We start from the raw sequence: 22,408 nt of genomic DNA on the forward strand, positions 1-22,408 counted from the left end.
TTTTAAAGGGGCGAGAGGGAAAAAATATACAAAAGGAAAAGGCAAGAGTACTTTTTAGGGGAATACATTTATTCAACTGGTTATCAGATGGATGAATGCACTCTCTGTAAGTCTAAGGGCAATGACATGGGTTGGGTTACCATATGGCAAAGCGTAAAATCTCATACAGGGAACTGTGGGAACACTGGAGCCTTGACAGTATCTGCTGTAACCTTTCTGTGTTCAATGAAAGTCAATTAGAAATCATAACAATTCATCATGATCTCTCAAATAGAGAAAATCTCAAATAAAGACTGGGAAACAGTTCTCAAAAAAATCACTTTGATTTCAATGAATCAAGATAATAATGAAATTCTCATCTACAAAAATTAGTGGGGGTTTTTTTTGGTAGTTTTCTTCTCCCCACTCCCCCACCACCTCCAAGCCTGTTTTGGAAACTGTGTTTTTGTTACAACTTAAGCTCTACTCCTACTGATATCCCCCTGCTATATACTTCAGTGTGTAATACCACTTTAAGGTAATAGCGTTAGTGGTGTTAGTGAATAAAGTGGGATTCATTTTTTTTTAAATTCAGATAACCTCTGTGATCAGTTTGGCACCAGTAACAATTGCATGAAAATAAACTGGAGAGCGTCAGACTGTAATTTGTGAATGGAAACGAGAGCTCTAACTGGAGAAAACATTTCACATTTGCTTTTATGCCAGAGAATATCTAATATTTCATGACATGCCTCATGTGCATTAAGTTCATTCAGATAGTGAACTTGAGATCAATTCTGAGCTGGGGACTGAAAGCTGTGAAACAGTATTTAACTAACTTGTTCCTAGATTATGACTAAATAAGCATGGCTCTCAAATGTACTTCTTACTTATATACTTCCAGATCCCTGATCTACTCACTTCCTATCTAAATTCTAAAAAAGGTAAACTGCATGCTACTGCATCACCCCTACAATGTTCCTGACTGTCCACCAAGACCACCAACTGCTATGTTTGAAACAAGAACGTTTTATGGTCAACTGTTGGCTTGTAGTATATTCTTACAATTGTAAAATTAGGTATGGTGAACCTTTTGGATTAACGGTCTTCAACATAAGTGGCATTGTTGACATTGTTGATATCCAGATATATCAGTACAGGGAACAAATAACCAGCTTCTAGATTCTAGCATCTTCTTTCAGAGGACTTCGAGTGTAGTTTTGGTTAGATGTGCATCAGCTCTGAGAACTGTCCTAACAACAACTCTTTAGCCCCATTTGTTGGAAGGCTTTTTAAGAGACAGTGTTTCAAAGAAACAGTCTAAAGGAATCAGTAAATTGGTAGGGAAAGTTGACTCAAGTGCTCAATTGTTCAAAGCTTTAGAAACACACTGAATCCCTCCTTTTCAGTATTCACATAACCCAGTACCTACGTGTCATCTTCAGCTTGATCTTGGCTAGATGACTAACATTTTCAAGACTTAAATGATGTCACAGCAATGACACCAAAAAAAAAATTTCTAATTTAGAAGTTACAATATAAAAGTCAAAATGTAACAACACATCTGCATGCAAATCACACAAAATCATACAGGGAGTATAACTTCTCTTCCTGATGTTAAATTAAACCTAGAACTTGTTCTAGTTTTTAACTGTAGGATTTCTAACCGTATGCTGGTGTGTACTTTTTCTAAACAGGGCAACGATATGTCAAAATCTGAAGCACCATTAAAAAAATACTGAAATTTTGGATGTCTTTTCATATATGAAGCCTTAAAAATCATTTAAGAATATATTACAGAAATCAGAAGGGAGAGAAAATGTAAGAGAGAGAAAGAATAAGTCTTACCTTTCTCCTTGTTTCCCACCACTTTTAGGATTGACAAAAACTAAAAGTGGATGAGTGCCTGGAACTGGAGTGATCTAAAAGGAGGGAATAACACAGCCACTCATTAATGCTGTGTTGCATTCTTTTTTTTTTTTCCTATAGCAGATAGAAAGCAAAAGGCTTAATGCAAACTATGTTAAGTTCAGTAAGCAAGCTGGCAGCAATTCTACAATTTACAATAATACTTAAGTTATACATATACATACATATATAAAACTTGTAATTTGTGGCAAAGTAATACATACTAATACAATACATACCTATGTACACACATGTATTTAATGCTAGGTGTCTGTAATACAACTGTGATGTCATTTTAACCTGTAATTCCATTAAAACCAATACTGCTATATGTAGGTTATACCTGTCAATATCTTCTCAGTAGAGAAGAAAACTTCAAATCTAAGAAATGCATGATTGATTCTGCAAAAGAATAATTTCCTATGGAAAAAAAGCTATGAAGAAACTGCATTTTGTAGTGAGGAGAAGAGGAAATGATACTGTACTATAAAGGTGAAATAAAGAATGATGAAATCTTTAAGTCCACATAGTTGTTTTTAATTTTTAATAAATGACAGAAAATTGCAATATTTGATATGATATGAATTCACATGCTTAAAAAACGTTACAAACAGAATAATAATCAGCCCCTCTAAACAATTCAGAAAGCTTGAAATTTTAAAGGAGAGAAGAAAACACAAAAGAAGGACAAACTATGGCTTACAAACTTCTTCCTTCAATGTAATAATAATGATATCAGATGCTATAAAACCCAAGTGTTCACTGTCATTGCTCTACTGTGAAGTATGTAAAAGGCTTACATAAGTCTAGAATGTTTAAAAAAATATTAAGAGTTTAAAGCCAACATCTCTAAAGTCATACACTTATCAGTTACAGAGATGATAAAGCTTAGGCTCACTATTTCAAAACAATGTATTTAAAGTTCTTAGTCAAAATCATTAATCACAACTGCTGAAACAACAAAATCTTTTCATTAGAATGTTCCACTAAATTTAATTTAGGACAGAACCAAGGAACATAACATGTCTTACAGGCATCCTGCAAACACAGGCACATAGTCAAATAGGTATCTGAAAGCACTTTTCTTTTAGTAGCATGTGTTCAGCAGGACAGTGTCAATTCCATCCATAACTTCATAAACAATTGATCAAATTCTGATCCAATATTTAACACATAATAAGGAAAAGCTCCAGCAAACTTTGGAATTAAACCAAGTACAAAATTAACCCCGGATCAGATTCTGTCACTGTAGACTGTTTCAATATAGTGGTGCATGTTGAAACATACATCAAATTACACAATATAGTCAAGTTTGTCATATATTTAATTTTTATCTACTCTTTTAATCAATTTTAGTTATTTAGCCAATTCCCATGATGTTTGTCCCTGTGAACTACGTGTAAACCAATGGTGTTCATTGTGACAGAGATGGACTACCTACTGAAATCCCTTAGGACGCAGGTTAATTAATGAGACTCATCCTAAGGTTATACATGATCTATTACTTCCTCTAATTAGAAATAATAATCCTGATCATTATGCTGGTTAGCTAGAAAGAAGCAAGATGAATGTGCTTAACTATGATTAATTGTCTTTAAGTTGTGCAGATCTCCACTGTCACTAAGTTACCTGCTCACAGCTGTCTGATGGAAGGAAGGATTGGTCATGATACTTTTCTCAGCAAAAACTTAGATTTGAACATATATAAAATAAAAATACTTTATTTCAGGTAAGTTTAAGACCATCAAAAAACAATAATAGAATAAGCAGTTTGTATTCCGCTCAATTCTAAAATAATGTCTTTCAATTATTTTCTTATAGCTTTTCTAAATAATATAGATTTTTACATAATGCAATTAAAAGTTTCAGACTGAAAAGGTGAACATTTTTAATCTAGAAGGATATAAAGGCAACTTCTATGCAGTAATTGAACAAGTGACTTAAAGTTTTTGAGAACAAACCTACTTGGTTCTATTTTGACTGTGGAAAACATTTCAAATTATACAATCTGTGAGTGAAAAAAAACCACCATAACTTCAACAGTCCCACAGATCTGTCTTTCACTATGGAAATCCTTTGGAGTCCATTTAGCTTTCACAATGACCAGGCTTATGATTACTGTTACCAATAAAAAATTTATGAAGATTACTCTGAAAGTAATGCCTCCTATTTGTTTCAATGGAAACTATAACAGATGCAAAAAACACATTGACACTATTTGATAGAGCAAATTCTCAGCTTCAAAACACTGTTTTTTTCAACAGTCGCCATTATTAGCTATGCATTTTCACCCGGGATGAACATGCTGCACTCATAAAAATCTGTACCTGACAATGAAATGACAAGCTGTTTCAAAGCTGCTATGATGGCCTTGCTGCTAGGAAAAAGTTGCCCACAAAGTCCATCTTGTATTGGTCCAGAATGATGGAAGTCAGAAGACATCAAATCCAGACTATACAGCAGGTGTGGAAGAGTAGTCTAGCCAAGATTGGCAGTGCGCTCCATGGTCTTCAAACTGATATGAGGCTTGGCATTGTCAAGTTACAAGATAAAATCTGTCGTCTTCTCTGACCTGACTAGAAGTTTGTGCCTTCATCTTAGCCAGTGTTGCAATGTAGTGGTCAAAGTTGATGATATGTCTGGGTTTCATGAAATGTGGAAGGATCACAACTTCCCTATCCCAAAAGACAGCACATGTCACTTAACCCACTGAGAGCTGCATCTTGAACTTTTCCTTTGATGGGGAAATCATGTCACCACTGGATGGACTGCTGTTTTGACACCAGCTCACAGTGGTGACATCACATCTTGTCACTGGTAATGACGCAGTCCAGGAAACTGTCACCTTCAATCTTGTATTGGTTCGACAGGACCTGACAAACTTGTATATGGTGTTCTTTCTGTTCCTGTGTGAGAATCTGTGGGGCCAACCTGGCACAAACTGTGATATTCCAACATTGCCACCATTTCCAGGTTGTGGAGTTTCCTTCTCTGGAGATATTCAAGTCTCGCCTGGACGCCTACCTGTGCGACCTGGTGTAGGGAACCTGCTTTGGCAGGGGGGTTGGTCTCGATGATCTCTAGAGGTCCCTTCCAACCCCTACAATTCTGTGATTCTGTGATTCTGTGATTTCCAATGCACTGAAGATAATATTCAGCTACACATATATACTTCCATGGCTGTAATCCACTAAATTGTGCAGATGAGTTTATCAAGTTGCTCTCCATTTCATTGAGGGACAGCTGTGCATGGCTGTCCAGAACATGCTTGTGATTCAAATTGCTGTTGACACTACTGAAACATAATGCTAACCACTTCACTGTGCTCCCATCCACTGTTTGGTCTCTACAGATGTTCAGTAAGTGTCGATGAATATCAGTGGGTGCCATTTTTTCTGCATGAAGGAATTCAGTTTCACATCTTTGCTTCATCTGCACTTCCATGTTAGATGCCATTCTGTCAGACTGCCACTCTGCTGTCATCTGCCACGTGGCAAGAAAATTTAAGGGAATACTGGCAGAAAGGTTCAACTTCTACAGCCATTCCACCAATACCTGCCTCTGATAGTGTGGACCAACATAACAAAATAGGAGGCATTACTTCCAGAGCAGGCCTTGGAATTGTTTGTGCAAAGATGGATTCTTATTACTTCAGTTTTATTTAACAGAGAGAAACAATGACTATACTAAGATCAGAAAATTAAAGACATCATTGCAGAATTATCTCTAATGCTATCAATGTAATATGATCCTTTGTAAACAATAATAAATGCAATTACAAATTCCAACTTTTGAATTCATAATGGAAAGAGATAAGTTTTGGCTCACAATAACAAAATTACAGAAAATCTAATGCCATCATTATCTAAAAGAGGATTTTAATAATTTAAGAATGTTGTGTATGCAAGAGTGGTGCTAAGAGATTACTATTTTGAACCTATCAGGCACTGTATCACAAGAGTGTGAAATACCGACTTGAATGATTGCAGAAAACAAGCTATAAGCATAAGCAATCTAACACTAGAAGTAAAACCAAAAATAATAATGATACACTGCTACCAAAAGGAGATTTCAAAGATACTCTTCTACCTAGAGCTTTTGTGCTCACTGGAAGCATACTTAGAAAACAGAGTTTTCTAACTTCTAGTACCATTTTATTAAAACCACACATTAAAATTTACACTGTGTCTGACAGAACTTCAGTACTCCATCAGCAAATACTCTAGCCTTTTTGCTTTATGCTCTGTCTGTCTCAAATGAGCTGAGAGCCATGGATAATGACCACCATAGTATAATGCTAGGTCATCAACGGAGCATTCATGAGGCTGAATAAGTTTTATCCTTCTTTCTTTTTTCCTTTTGAGTTGTCACAAAGAGAATGTTTCACTAACCTGAAAAGAGGAAATATTATGTCTTTCTATACAGGCAAAATAGTATACATTATGAAATAATTATAAAGTATTCAGTGTTTGATCTATGATAACAGAATCATTTTTACTGAAGCTCACTTGTAGCACATCAAAAGGAAGAGAGAACAGTCTACTAAACTATGTTTAGTAAATGATTATCACATAGTTATCACAAGAATCACTTAACTCAAGAAGAATCATCACACACATGAACACTGACTTCACCCTGTAGTAGTATTGCTACTACTGAAATCCACTTTGCCTTTCTCCACCCTGAATTTTGGTGTACTAAATTCCCTACTTGGCAATACCTGGAGAAATATCATCTTTGAAATTTAATCCATTCATCTTTCAGTTAAAAGGTGAAAACGGGATGAATCAACACTAACCAAGTAATAGATTTATAGCATAAATTCAAAAAATTGTTGAATTACAAACACTAAAAACTTCAAATACAGCTTCACTCATGGCACAAGTACCTTGCAGATAATGTTTGCCCCCCATTTCAGTAAGTCCTACCAATCATATGAGAAGCAGAGGATTTGCGCAGGATTACTGTACAGATGGAAGAATTTAGCTTATTGTTATTTTTTATTTTTAAATATGTAAGAGTGAAATATTAGAAGAACTAATGCATAGGAAGTATTTCTCTTTAAAGATTGGTTACTCTATTGTTGTCTTCATATCTCTTAAAATTAAAATAACAATAATCACACCTGAAGACCTTGTCCATCTACGGTGATGGAATTTGCTCTCTGCATTTTGTTTCGTTCTCCCAGTTTGTTCATTTGCTGGGGACAACCCTTTTCTTTTTTCACTGTTGCCTGCCTTTCCTTCAGAAAAAAGAAAAAAAGAAAAAGAGAGAAAATTAAACATTTAAACACACTATATAATGCTACAAAACAATAACTAAGATCACACCTCTATGCTTTTTGACTAGAAAGTAATGTCAGATTCTGCTTTAATGAAAATGAGATCTCAGTCAAGCTACTACACAATGACTGTCCACTTCACAAAATATCTATTTGCCTGGACATTTTATAATGACTAGGCAGTAGATGAATGAAGGTGTGCAGTCACAATACAAATTAATGCAATATGAAAAGATAATCTGACATTGCTAGGTTGGCATTCTGAAAATTAAAACCAATCATACAAAATATGTAATCATTTAACAGATCAGTTATATTTCACAATCTCTAACTGCTAACAAAGGCTGGATGTTTCAAGAGTATTTCACCACTTTCAACAAAATATATCTGTTCTAAATGTACCATGATCATTTGACTGTCTATCTATAAGAGGCTGACCTTTAAAGTAGCTTTTTATAAAAAAGGCATTTTGTATCAGAAGGAAACCAGCTGAAGTTCTGATTCTACATTAGACTCTAAGCAGCTGTCAACTTTTGCTGAAGTTCTGATTCTACATTAGATTCTAAGCAGCTGTCAACTTTTGATGGTGATATACAGCATAATCAGATTGTTTTTTGAAACATTTAGAAGTTTGCAACTCTTGTCAGGTCATTTCAGAAAACTCTGAAAGCAAAAACTGTCCTTGCTCTTTGCATGTCATTTATCCTATTTATAAACTGCACCCAGCATGTCCTTTTAGTTTGTCCAAAAATGCACCATAAATTAAGACAAGCAGATGTTTGTCAAATAGAATCAGTAAAACCAATCCTGACTGCTCTCCAGCCACTCTCCTCACTTCACAAGAGCGAGGAGGCTTTTAATTGTCAGGGGAAAGGGCTGGCACAAAGCTGCTGCACTGGAAAAGAACATGAAGGACACTGTTGCATCTCCTGCAATTGCCCTCTGTAAATATTTCATTAAACATTAACCATTTACATTCCATACCAGGTCAAATCCATCTCTGGGGTACCTCTGATAAAGCCTAAGGGATTGCACAAGCAATTAATCCATGCCACTTTTTCTCTAGCAGTTTAAACTGGTAAGAAGCAATGACAAAGATTCCCTGGGGAGGAATGGAATAGATCCTAGCTTAACACTATGCCTTTCTAGAATCACCATAACACAGATGTTTCTCACCACTGTTTTTCTATCATCGTTGGTTTTCTTAAATTTGAACACCTGCCTAGCCTCAGTCTAATCCTGAAGCAAACAGTGGTCCAAGGTCCCTAGGTGTAAGACCCTACACTTGCTTTTGTTGAACCTCATCCGGTTTCTTACTGCCCAGCTCTCCAGCCTGTCCAGGTCTCGCTGAATGGCAGCACAGCCTTCAGGCGTGTCAGCCAATCCTCCCAACTTCGTATCGTCAGCAAACTTGCTGAGGGTGGCCTAATTTTTACCTAATCTTCTAAGGCCAAAACTGGATATTGCAAAATATTCAGAAACTAAATGAGATTTCAGAAGTGCAGACACACGAATAGTAGAAAATTGCAATTCATAACAAAAATTAGAGAAGGAGAGAGGGTTTTTAAAAGTCTAGACAGTTCAAAGTTAAGAGAAAGGAACAGATTTGACATATAGAGGAGGAGTATGTTAAGAGCTTAAAACCACCATTCAAAAGAGACCTTATAAAGTCTGGCATCAAAATAATTCTTTTATTTAGAGGAAAAATATTTATATGCTGTAGAAAACTGTCTTTACATTAAGGATGCTTACCACAATAGCCAAAACTTCTGTAATCAACCATTTTTGAGCAAAATCCAGTAGCAATTACTTTAAACAAAATTTTTGATACTGTTCTTTGTCCTAGCATGAGACAAGACAGCAAATACCCTCATTTTGCCTAGGCTCTATGACTGCTGCAACAGCAACATGCTTTCCACAATTTACATTACCTGTCCCATAAGCAAAACAATTGCTTGCCTTACAGAACAAAACAATTCCTCCTAAGCAGTGACCACAAAAATCAGACCATATACTCCACACAATTTAAAGGAAAACGTATATTCTTGATATAGAATTCTCTAAAGTGTTATAAAAAATCAAATATGGATATTTGATGACAGTATACTTGAAGGTCTACTTTTCCAAGGGAGTACTGATATAGTATTTCCTATCACCTTTCTTTCTTCCAGGAACCACAATGTAACATTACTAAGATATCCAAGATTGTCAGGAACCAACAAGTGCCATTCTCTTATCAAGTCATAACAGTTTAACAAAACCTTCTTTGGATAATATTCTACAAGCTCTAGCAACATTAATACAAATTTAACATGCACTGAAGAAATGGTTTTAAAAATGCAAACATTTATATTTCAGCATAAGAAACACTGACACAACAACTGTGCTGTATTTAATATCTTTTCTAATTGAGACATACAAAATGAATAATGCTTCTGTGAATGACTTTGTTTAGTGAACATGCATGAGGTTGACAGAGATACTGAAACAGCATTTTAAAAGCTATTGTACATTTTGACGGCTCAAAGAATTGTGAACTTTTCTGTTCTTTTGGTATATGCCAGAGCAAATACCTTTCAAAACAGTACTTACCAAAACAATCTTTTTCACTCATTTTTAAACATCTCACACTCTCTTTTCTCCCCTTGAACGTCTACATTGAGATCACTACCCATTAACTGAGAGGACGGAGCTTCTAGGATTCAGAACTGCTCCAGAAAGCACCATTCAGATAATAACTCCCAGTTCATCTATCTCTCAATAATCCAAATAAGAATTAAAGAATTGATGAGACAGGGTCTTCCAAACGACAACACAGAACACCATGCCTAAATTTATAGTTCAGCCCCAAAATGCACTTTTAGCAAGAAAAATGTACATTATCATGATCCGTTAGTATTTGTGCGCACAAGGATGCCTCCCGTTACGCACCTCAGGGAGCAAACCTCCTAAAGTGGGTAGCGTCTGTGGAAAAAAAGAAGGTTAGGCTGCAATACCAAACAGATGAGATGGCAAGGGGCACTGCAAGAGCTCTCACGAGGAACCTTACCTTGCAGCAGTTGTATTTAACAACTAACGTACATTGTGCTTCACCCCCACCTCCTCAACGTATTTGCACAACCTGAAACATTACTCCTCTAGCGTTTTACATTACATAATTCATATTCCAGGAATAGTATGTGTGATCATTTTATCAATAACTGAAAGTATTACAAAACCTGATGACTATACTACTTCACACAATAAAATAAGGTACTTGGTACTTAGGGAATGCTCATTTTATTTCATCTTCTCAGTCTTTGAAACCTCATTTAGTGTAAGGAACGTTATTTTCAAAGTTCTCCTCTATTAAAGTGGACAAAGTATAAAACATATACGGTCTAAACAGTATTTCAACCTTTTCTTTGCATAAACAGTCTTTTCCTTTACACAAAAGTGACATTTAGAAATATGAAACTCACGAGAAAACAGATGAATACTAATGCCTTACTAATTATCTGTTTACATTTTATCTGCTGACATGGAATCCACTGCCTATACAGCAAAAATTTTTTTTCCACCTTGTCTTTTATTCAATTTGTATGAATCTGTAGTTTTCTTAATTGTTTAGAAAACAACTATGATCATACATAACAGTACATTTTTAGAATTTGTACATTAAGTAGGATTATTAGTTACTTGACAAATTGTGTAATGATATAAAACCATTAGTGAATATTAGCGTTAGTTTACTTGACAAATTGTGTAATGATATAAAACCATTAGTGAATATTAGTGTTAGTTAGTATTTGCTAATGGTTTGATATCACTATACAATTTGTCAAGTACCTATTGAAAACATCAGATGATTTTTGGGTAACTACTTTTATAGTATATACCTACAGATAATGTATGTACTTGAAAGCCCAAAATACATGTGCATAAGATATATTTATCACAGGAATCTGATCATGGAAGATGATCTGATGGAATCCACAGAATATCATGCAAAAATATCCTCAAATGTTTGCAGCATGAAGATAATGGAAATAAAAACACATGACTTAATACCAGAGTGAAGTTTAGTGCTTTTTAAAGAAATTGGAGAAACGGTTGGGTTGGTGTTCTTTAAAGGTTGGTCCTTGACTCCATAGAGCTACTTTTTTAGTGGGAGTCTCCAAGAGATGCAAAATTTCATCTTTAGTATGCGAAGAGAGATTAGATCAAGTACTCCTACACTGTAATTTTGTAAATCTATGCTGTATTCAAGAGTCTGCTTATAAAAATTCTCTTCCACTTAATTCCTGTCCACACTTATACAGTATCTGAGGAGAATCACTCAGACAACCTGAAAACCAAAAATGAGCCTCCCCAACACACACACAAAAAAAACAAACAAAAAAACAAAGCCAAATCAATCAAACAAACAAAACAGAAATACAGAAACTAACAAACAAACTAAAAACACCCTACGGTGCAATCTATTTGTAATAGCTATTTGATGTCACATCCATCTATGATTTAGATGCATCTGTGATTATATATGCGTGTGTGTGAATATACACACACACACACACACACACTGCACCACACAATCTGAAGGATGTATATGTATTTCAATCACTGGTATCCTAAATATATGGAAAAAGATAGTTCTAGAATGGAGACTGTCATTTGAGAATGCACTCTAAAATATTTCTCTGATTCAAAACAAGACTGCTCTCAACAAGGAACTGTTATATGATAACATTATATACACATTACATTACTTGTTTAATCTATCTTTATAAAGACTGAATGAATTACATATCAAAATTACTATCAAGTATACCTCATTTGCATGTTTGTCTTAGTTCATTTAGTTTGTTGAAGATAACTTGCCTGATATCTTGCACCCATTGAATGTTAGCGTCAGCATGCTCCAACACTAGAACGAAAACTTATTATTTTACCTGCAACCTAAAATGAACTTGTGCTATAGTAGGCAACAATACACATTGTCTGAGACAGAGCTGCAAAAATAATTTGAAAATATACTTACTAGCACAAGGTCCTGTACTTGGATGAGGACAATCTCAAACAAGAATACTGATTGGGTGATGAGAAGATAAAGAACACCCTATGGGGAAGGATTTGAGGGCACTGGTGGATGAAAAGTTTGACATGAGCCAGTACTGTGCACCTGCAGCTCAGAAAGCCAACTGAGGTTCATCAAAAGAAGGTTGGCCAGCAGAGAGGGATCGTCCCCTCCTCTACTCTGACTTTGTGAGGTCCCCATCTGGAGTACTAGGTTCAGCTCTATGGTACCCAGTACAAGAAAGGAGCTGTCGTAGTGGGTGCAGAGGGGGGCCACAAAGATGATGAGAGGGCTGAAGCACCTCTCCTCCATAGACAGGATGGGGGATTTGGATTTATTCAGCCTGAAGAGGAGAAAGCTCCTCATTGCATCCTTGCAGTACTTGAAAGGACCTAAATGAAAGACAAAATATGGAATATGAAAATTCTTTACGCAGAGAGTGATGAGACACTGGAGCACATTGTCCAGAGCAGCTGTGAATTCCCTTCCCTGGAGGTGTTCAAGGCCAGGTTGGATGGAAATTTGAGTGATATGGTCTAGTGGGAGTGTTGCTGACAACATCTGGGTGTTGGAAGTATATGATCTTAAAGGTCCTTCCAGCCCAAAACATTCTATAATTCTATATAGGCAAGGGTGTAAGGCACTCCAATAGGAGAGAAAGTAAGAAATAAATGTAGGGACAGGCAATAGTAATGAGTTGTAGGCAAGCAACTAGATATAAATTAAAATGATTGAATGGCTACCATTTCAGTTTATCAGCATCTTATTATTTTAACATTGAACTGTGTTTGCCGAACAGATAATTAGTTAGGAAGATACATTTTCCTCCAGGGCAATTATTAATTTCCTTTTGACTTCGAAGAAATGAAAAAGCTCTTAGTGTAGATAAGCACACCGTTATATTTCACGTCTGTTTTAGATTTGCAGAGAATCGAATCTGCAACACGATACACAACTGAAAAAGGAAAAAGAAAACAACTTTTTTTCGTCTGTTTCAATTGCTAAACCACTATCTAATATTCATAACCAGATTAAAATTTACACATACACACCACCCCCCCCCCCCGGCGGAAGCATATAAATTCAAGTAGTTGTTGTTGTGGTATCTTGTGCGTTGAAAAACTCAGCACAAGGCTAGTATTCAAATTCAAAGAAACAGGCTGCTCATAGAGATGCTTACACCCTACACTGACTTCTTGTACTCCATGTTGAGCTTGTATTCAACTGAGTTAACACTGTTCTCTACTGTAACAAAAACAGAAGAATCATTTCAGGACTAAAAAAACTGGGAAAGGTATTAAAGAAGGCTCATTTTTCAATGAGGAACTGTTCAGTCCCTTCTGCTATCTGTACATTTATGCTTTCCTATGTGAGCAACATTTAACTATCACAGGAAAATACTACCAGTAAAGCATATTATCAGACATGAAAAAAAGAATCTATTTTACCATGTTGCAATTATAGAACAGGTACGAGCTATTTATTCTCCCTAAATACTTCTAGGGAAATAAAACTACTATACTGTACTTTCAGCTTTAAACTGCATTGTTTTTTTCCAGCACAGCATACTTCCTGTATTTACATAAAAATCACAGAAGTGTGAACCTATAGATCACAATGTATATTGTTTAGTTTCATAAGGCACAGCACTTGGCTAAAACACGTCATTTGCTGTGTCATTATGTGCCTAAATAGGACTAATTATAAAGAGAAGATTTTTTGAACAGTTATTTATGTTCTTGAACAACAAAAAGCAAAATCCTAACCCAAATCAGATAAATTTGTCATCGCCATGAAACTATACAGCTACATATATTTTACGAGATCAAGTGAACTCTACTTATGATTATATTTTATATTTCTATTTTATATTACATGTGGTGTATACAGTGATTTTATATGTAAAATTTATGCTTGTATGATTTTGTCCTAAAATATTTTAAATATTGCTACTAGGCAAAAGAGAAAAACAATTCACTTATAAAAAAAGTTTCAAACTTCTTACCATCCCAGAATGCTGGAAAATGAAGTTGAAAATCAAACAGAAGTAAATTTATACAATTTAAAATTTTATTTTGTTCACTTCTTGCCTTCTATATTTCACCAGAATCTCCCCCTTTGATATAACTGGCTACTATGGAGATAGTGGTAACTCGTGTATAGTAATGCTCACACTGCTTTTGAGGCACCTTATGTCTTACAATTTATCCCATGATTACCTCTTTTTTTTTTTCTCTCCAAAATTAGTAATTTTAATTGTAGTTTACAAAATCAATGATAGAAATTAAATTTAAAAAAATTCATTTTAAAATTCACAGAAATGATAGTGGAATCAAATAATCGTACTTAATGAAATATATATACACTTAATAGGTGTTTATTAGATGAACTGTCATTAGACAAAACTCTATTTTGGTTGGAAATAGAAAATTCTAGTTGTTTCTCCATACAGATAATTAAAAATAGAATATCCTATATATTCATCAATAAATGGAGTAAAGAAAAGTATGAAATGAAGAAGTCAAAAGTTATGGTAGTTTTCCCCTTCTGTGTTTTAAAACAGGTGGACTGGGGAGAGGAGTGATATCAGAGAGAAAGAACAATTTTTTCTTCTCTAGTCACTCATCTCATTCCAGTACTCAGTTTTTAACCTGGTTATGATCTCATTCTGTACTCTTGGTAGGCTAGGATTCAATTGAGTTAAAGATTTTTAAACTCACTGACAGTCAACCTTATCATGAACTTTCATTATGTGCATGTAATTAATTGGGTCCAATGAACAAGATCAGTACTGAGTTATAGACTTTCCCCCCCCCACCATATAATTAGAATATAATTACCCACAGGATATCAGAATGATGCAAAACCTTTCCTCTAAATGTGCCCTCATTAGGAAACAAGTCTCAATGTACATTTATTCAATCAGTATGAATTAATTTAAATGTTACTGAAATAAAAGAGAGTAGCTTTAAAGTGTATCTGACATCTATTAAAAGACTATCACTTGAGATCTCTACACACAGTTTATAACAGAACTCATTTAACTCAAGCAAAAAACTTTACTGTATAGTCCTTATATACAGTAAACCAAAAGTAAAAAGGACTAGTGCACTATATTCCACTAAAACATGTAAAAGTACTGCAGTGAGATATGAAAAATCTTTATGTGGAACTGAATCTAGACTGATGCATGATTATTTCACAACATACACAATAACTACTGCATGAGTTTCCCCATGGTTTCTTAACAATTTCTAGTGTAAAAAGAAAAAAAGAAACGTCACCCTCTGTGATACTAACATCAGGAAGAACAAGCATTTTAGCTTATTCTTCAAAGAATACAAAAGCTACAGTGACTTTTGACATCAATGGAAATGGAAAAAAAAAGTGGGCCTGGACACCAAGTTGCAGTGGAGAGGCCAACTCTGTTGGTTTGGTAACTCTGGTACAATATGCATTGCTGTGAAGTGCAATTTAAGAAAAAAATTCTCTTTATTTTTGCAGAAAGAATCTAGGCTAGACAAGAACTGAAGTAATTACATGTAAAGGATGAGAAAAATATAAATATGAATGTCCTTATTTCCATATGAGAAACGAGAAGGGATTTTTCCTGTACTGTTGAGGGAACATCTTTAAGAAGGTATCTTTGTACCTTTGTCAGAAGTGAACTTTGACAGCTTTCTGGAAGAAGTCCGGAAATCCAAAGGATGGATGGAAAAGAAGCCAAAGCTTTTGAGAGACCAAACATAAACTATTTTTCAACTTGTCATACTGTCTTTCCCACAATTACCTTAACTTCTTATAGGCGAGTGAACTCATTTTGACTGGGATAGAGTTAATTTCTTCTTAGTAGCTTGCATGGTGTTGTGTTTTGGATTTGTTACAAAAATATCATTGAATCACCAATGATTTAGCTGTTTCTGAACAGTACAGGATCAAGGCCTTTGCTGTTTGTCGCACTTTCTTGTCTGTAACAGTAGGATGAGGGGGAACACAAATATGGGAGAGAACATAGCTGGGAAAGCTGACACAGTTAACCTAAGGCATATTATCTAGATGACCTTACAGCTCAAAGTATTATGTGTTTTTGTGATATTTCATGTGATGCTATGCTTAGCAACAAAACCTAAAGGAAAGAAGAATATGGGATGTGCGGAGCTACAATGCTTGTATGGCTAAGTAACCCTTACATGTGATGAACTCTGCCTTTCTGGAAATAGCTATCAGTACTTCCTATGGGAAGTACTGCATGAATTCCTTGTTTTGCTTTATTTGCACACACAGCTTTCACTTTACCCATTAAACTGTCCTTATCCCAATCCATGAGTTTTCTTACTTGCATCCTTCTGACATTCCCTGACCGGTGGAGCAAGCAAATGAGTGAGTGGCTGTATGAGGCTTAGCTGTCCGCCTGGGGAAAGCACAACAGTGAGAAAAAGATACCTGAAAACTTTCCTAATACCACCAAGTAACTGAGGGCAAACATGGCACAAAAGACCCTGTAGCATGTGATAATAATGGCAGTCTGCATTTTCTTGCTTTCCATACATAAGTAGCTTTGCAAGGTACATTATTGGTTAGGTGATCACTGAAGCTACCTTGAATCCTAGATGAAAGCCTGTCAGATTCATGATTTGCAACACACCATTTCTATTAACAGACACACTATTACATCTTCAGAGAATTTCAATGTCTGTACGATCACTGTTTTTGCTGTCAGTGAAAGTGCTGGTTTCACATTCACTGAGGCCCTATATTTCTTAAAAGGAATCCCCTTAGCAGAAAATGGGAGAAACTAATTAAAAAATTACTGAGATAAATAATATGTACACTGCAATCAAACATTTTTAAGACGAATTCCTAGTAGATACGTCACTGATGTATTATTTGTAATGTACTCAGGATTTCAATATGTTTTTGAAAGAAAATAGAGCAACAAATATACTACAAAACTATAAAGCTCCCACCATATCAAAACAAATTTTCTATTCTAAACAATGTATAAAATAGTGCTGAAATATTTGTTTCATGTTACATCATTAGTATGCAATACTGAAACATGATTCTGATACAGGAAAACATTTATTTCTGTTTACGTCTTCCAAATTTTCAGATAAAACAAACCTATTCAAGGATGACTTTGACTCTAGAGTGGTTTTATCTATCCTCTAAACAACTTAACTAAACTCAAATTATGGAATAAAAATCTTAATTCTGCTACATCTCTTCCTCCTCTGAAAAGAAAATGGAGTTACACAAATACATGTAATCGAAGATGAGATTTCATGCAGAGGCTTTATTCAGTTTATAAAAATGGCAAACAATAAATAACAATAAAACAAAACCTGTCTAATAACAAAAACAGAATTTCTACATTTTAATATGACCTAAAAACCTGAAAATTAAATAAAGTAATGGAAAATGCAATCATCTGATAAACTTAAAATAATATTTTTGAAATTACTATTCAGAACATGCCCAGATAATATCAAAACGCCATTATAGATGAACAATAAAACTACTCTTCTGACTTTTCTTAAATACGTAAAAATATTTCATAAATATCAAAACCAGCTTTCCGCTTTTTTTACCCTCATTAACAGCTATGGGATACTACCAGTTTACTCATGCTGAGGAACAAACTCTAGGATTCCTTCCTTATCAGGCTGGCAAGTAAACAGTGAAAGGATTATTCAAAAAATAAACATATATATTACTACTAATCAGAAACAGGTTTAAGATCAGCAGGGAAATTTTTGTACTTTCTTTCACTACCAAAATCAGTCTTTAAATCTAGGAATTTATTACTGTTACTGTTGAAATATATTTAAAGTAAGAGAACCACATGCCTATTCTGTTATGTGATGATGCTATGACTTTCATCAGCACAAAACATCCAATTTAATCTATGAAAACATAAGTTAATTCTGAAGACCTCTTTTTTTCATCATAAGCTGCTCTGGTCTTTTCAGTACCACCTACATATACAGCATGCACTTTTATTTTCACTGAATTGAGTTATTGTTTTTGTGGACAGAGAAATTTACTGTCCACTACTGCAGAATAAAATATACCATAATGTTGATGCATAGCTTACTGCAAGGCCAGTGTCATCATTCTAGGTAACCTCCGGCTTAGATCAGAGACCTCAGCATTGCAGATATACAATATGCATCCCAAGCAAAAACTGTCCATAAGAATAACTTCATTATTCTGGGAAGTTGGATCTATAAAAGATGTAAAATGTACAAGTGTTCTGCCTATACAGTTTCTGGTAAGTACAGTCTGAGTAAGTGATAAAACCTGAGTCAGCTTCAGTTATAATATGCCCTACAGAAAGTTCATTCTCACACGAAGGAAAATGCAATACACAGAGGATCAAGCACAACTGCACCTACAACTAATCAGCCAGAATTACCCATTAGGTTTAAGGTTCACACAGTCCCGTCAATTTAACAAATCCTCTGTCAGTCAGTTCCAACATCATTTCAGCTGTTAACTATGACAGAATATTACATCTAGAATAAAAATATAGACAACTCACCAATACTACTGGGCAGATTGATGTGGGTGGTAAAATATGGTCCTTCAAAGGTCCACAGTCACATTCAGGTTTTAGATGTGAAGCACATTTGTTATGCAACTACAAGAAGACAGAAAATAAATATTCAGCTTTGGTATTTCACTACTATAGTCTGTGCATTCTAGAATTGACTGAGTTTAGATATGCTAAATTAATCTCATTATTCCTAGAGTACTACAAGGAAAATGAAACACTGAAGGGGAAAGCCTCTTAGGATTGACAAAAGCAGTGAATTTATATTGAAGCAAAGAATGGTGAATCAAAATTCTTTGCAGTTTAGAAACTGAACATATGGTCCAGCACACAAAATGAGAATTTTGCATGACAGTAAACTGTACTACTGGTAAACTAAACTTTCATTTCAACTTTTTACACTGAGAAACACTTCTGTTCTACTGCTAGGGGGCAATTCAGATTAATCTGGGACAGCATTCGGCATTATTAGTATAATTCTCTTTCCTACCTGGAGCTTATAAACTCACCACTGATTCAATTGTGATGCTAAAATATCTTTGAAAATAGACAGAAAATAAAAAGAAAATCAGATAAGAATATCTAAGAGCTCTAAGCTATCTTGGAGAAACTTCTCCATTGACTACTGAGGAATGTGAACTGCCTTCTTTTTTCTACTTCACTCTAGCATTCAGCCAGCTTTCATGAAAGCAATGAGAAGTATTCTATGCTCAGAATATGGAAAGAAAATCCCCAAGTCTTCTGACTGAAAGAGCATTGACTTATTTCTATATTGATAAAAAGATGGGAAGGAAAAATGTGTATATAACTTCAAAAGAAAATGCCAATGAATTAATAATTACATATTTAAATATTTTGCATTATCAATCAAAAATTGTTACTGATTACTTAGGATTTAATTCAAATCAAACATGTCTAAATAGAATACTTCAACATATATACCCAACCACACAGTGCAAAGGCTCAGTTGTGTACCTGGATCTTGCAAAGCATCCACATCTACTAGTACACTTCACAGTACTATTAGAAACAGCCACAATAAAATACTACAAATTTATATTGTGAGATCTGATGAAAGTTTACTATTTTTGCACTGAATAAACTGTTCATTAAAATACTTGTACAGTAAGTATGAATATTTTATTTTTGAGAAGATATGTATATTTGCATCAAAAGATAATAAAAACCATAAATTTTGAAGTAGAAGTCTGATTTATCAGGTGATCGAACTGGTTTAATGGGTAGCATGCAGTATTAATTCAAAGGGTTGAATAGCTGCTAAAAAATCTGTAGTTCAATATCTGCAACTGTAAATCACACTTTTTCAAACAACTGACTCATTTTTCCCTTAAATGATATAACTACGTCAGTTGAACTCTATGAAAATTACAATAAAACTATCTCAGCTGTTGATGTATAAGCTTTACCAGTAATATATTCTTCATAAAGTTATCTGGTATAGTTAATGTGACATAACATTTCTGTATGTTGAACTAAATGGTACCTAACATTAGCCTTGTCCGTATTCATTTAAACTGCAAAGTTACCTTTTCAGGCAGTTACTTAGCAACAGAAAATAAAAGTCTAACGAGTTTCGATTTACTCTGAGTATTAAAGCCTTATTGTGAGGGTATTTTGGTAACCCTGTAATCTAAATCATTTGTCATGCTAATTCTCTAATTCAGTGGTATGGCTACTTGTACGATAATTAATGCACACTAGGCCACACTACATCAAATAAAAGTATCTTCGCACATTCAGGGGTAATTAGCAGCTCTGTTACTCAGTGGCATGCAAACTTATCTATGAAAAAATAGCTTAATCTTCTTATTAGTCTCTGCTGATCATTGACAACTGAACTGGTAAAAGATATGTAGCTTTAATGAAAATAGCACTTTGACACAATAAAATAAAAGATGCATCTCTTCTTAAAAAATGATTTAGCAGATTTTAAAAATATTTCCCCCAAAATTCCCTTTCCCTAAAACCTAGCTCGTTCAGAATATTATCACAACCAAATGTCTGCAAAGTAGAAAAAAAAAATGTATTTGCTGTGGGGAAAGCTTGAGGAAAGAGACATTTACAAGATTACGGTAGATGAGAGAAATATGGAGTAGCTTGGCTAAAAACTCAGTATAACATTATACTCAGTATAATCCTTAGTACCAAACATCTCTAAATTTGGGGATTTTAATCAGTGATTTCACTTTAAAGTATTCCTGTTAATTGGAAAAAGGAGAATAAGGAGAATAAGAGGCTCAGAATTAGTTCCATAATAACTAACAGCCTCTTGCACTGCAGAAACACACCAGCAACAGCATTTCTGTACAAGAGGTAAAATAAATGAATGATGTGATGATAACTTCAAGATATCAATTTAAAAATCATGCCTCCATTTGTCATCCAAAATTCAAGAATAAACTCATTAACTCCAATATGGTATTAGAGAGAAGGCATTCTTTATTTACAATGTCAGATGCACAGAGGGATCTCTCTGCCTTAACTGTCCTGTCCATGCCTTGAACAAAAGACCTTCAGCCTATATACAGGACTCCAATATAAATCTAAGCAATTATTTTCTTACTAATTAAGAAAGATAGTACTATTAGCAAAAATAAGTAAAAACAAAAAACAACAAAACAACAACAAAACACCATACAAAAAAGTTCTTATGCAGAACTATAAGAAAATTGAATGGGAGACTGAAAATAAGATCTAAATTACAGTGCCTCAAGTTTAAAAAAATACCAATTTTTCACTTAGGTCATAAAAATTAAATGAAGAGATTAGTAAAGTTATTCTGAAAACATAATATTAATCAGAAAATTAAAAAGTATTTCAAAACTGATAAAAACATAACCACAGAATTGTAAACCAGTATTTTTCATTCTGAATGCCAAAAAACATATACTTATTTTTAGTAAGAGTTTGGACAGGTACCTAATTATTTAATTAAGTAGATTGATACCAAAGATACTTTCAAAAGAAGTAAGCTTCTAATACACAGTATCTTCAGTGAGAAATTCTGTCTCATTATCTCCTCAATGTTTCTTACTGCTTGTGAAAGTCCTTCAAATGTAGATATGTACCTTTAAGATGTAAAAATACCTTTACAAATTTGGTCCACACTGACATTTGGATACATAAATAGAAGGACCTGCAGAATTTAAAGCTTCCTTTGACTTCAAGAAGCAACCATATATACTATTTCTTATTAAGCCATATTATAAGGATGCAATCACTCCTATCTAGAGCAGAACACTATTCAATTATCTACCTAAAGAGAGATGGCCATAGCCTAAATTTAATTATCTGCATTTCAAAATTTTGGATTGTGTCTAAATAAATTATCCACATTCTGACAACAATCTGGACTACATATTTGCTTTCTTCTAAAATATTCATTTCTAAGTGATTATAACAGCTTATATCTAAAAGTATCCTGGATCCATTTACTTTGATGATGTTTCATGTTTTGCAATCCTGTGTTAAGAAAATATGTCACAAAACATCCAAACTTGTATGTTGAAAACAAACACTCACAAATGCCTTAGTCTCGCATTATTATTTACAACACTGAGCAAACAACTGCTGTTCTATAACAATAACAATAATAACATCAGCCAAA

The 22,408-nt window shown here is 34.4% G+C and overlaps 1 protein-coding gene across 6 annotated transcripts in view; it reads right to left on the reverse strand.

The window, feature by feature from the left end:
* DGKB (diacylglycerol kinase beta) overlaps positions 1-22,408 on the reverse strand; it is a 331,647-nt gene that overhangs the window by 212,490 nt on the left and 96,749 nt on the right. For 4 of the 6 annotated variants that reach the window (XM_010712725.3, XM_019616441.2, XM_031553914.1 and 1 more), the window contains exons 13-16: positions 18,769-18,867; positions 10,100-10,132; positions 7,013-7,129; positions 1,828-1,901 (exon numbers count right to left, since the gene is read on the reverse strand). In XM_010712725.3, coding sequence (XP_010711027.1) covers positions 1,828-1,901; positions 7,013-7,129; positions 10,100-10,132; positions 18,769-18,867 — 323 coding nt within the window. The remainder of the gene's footprint in view (positions 1-1,827; positions 1,902-7,012; positions 7,130-10,099; positions 10,133-18,768; positions 18,868-22,408) is intronic. The other 2 variants (XM_010712729.3, XM_031553913.1) reach the window with 1 other exon arrangement.

Source organism: Meleagris gallopavo, chromosome 6, assembly GCF_000146605.3.
Source record: "Meleagris gallopavo isolate NT-WF06-2002-E0010 breed Aviagen turkey brand Nicholas breeding stock chromosome 6, Turkey_5.1, whole genome shotgun sequence".
Classification (NCBI taxonomy): domain Eukaryota; kingdom Metazoa; phylum Chordata; class Aves; order Galliformes; family Phasianidae; genus Meleagris; species Meleagris gallopavo.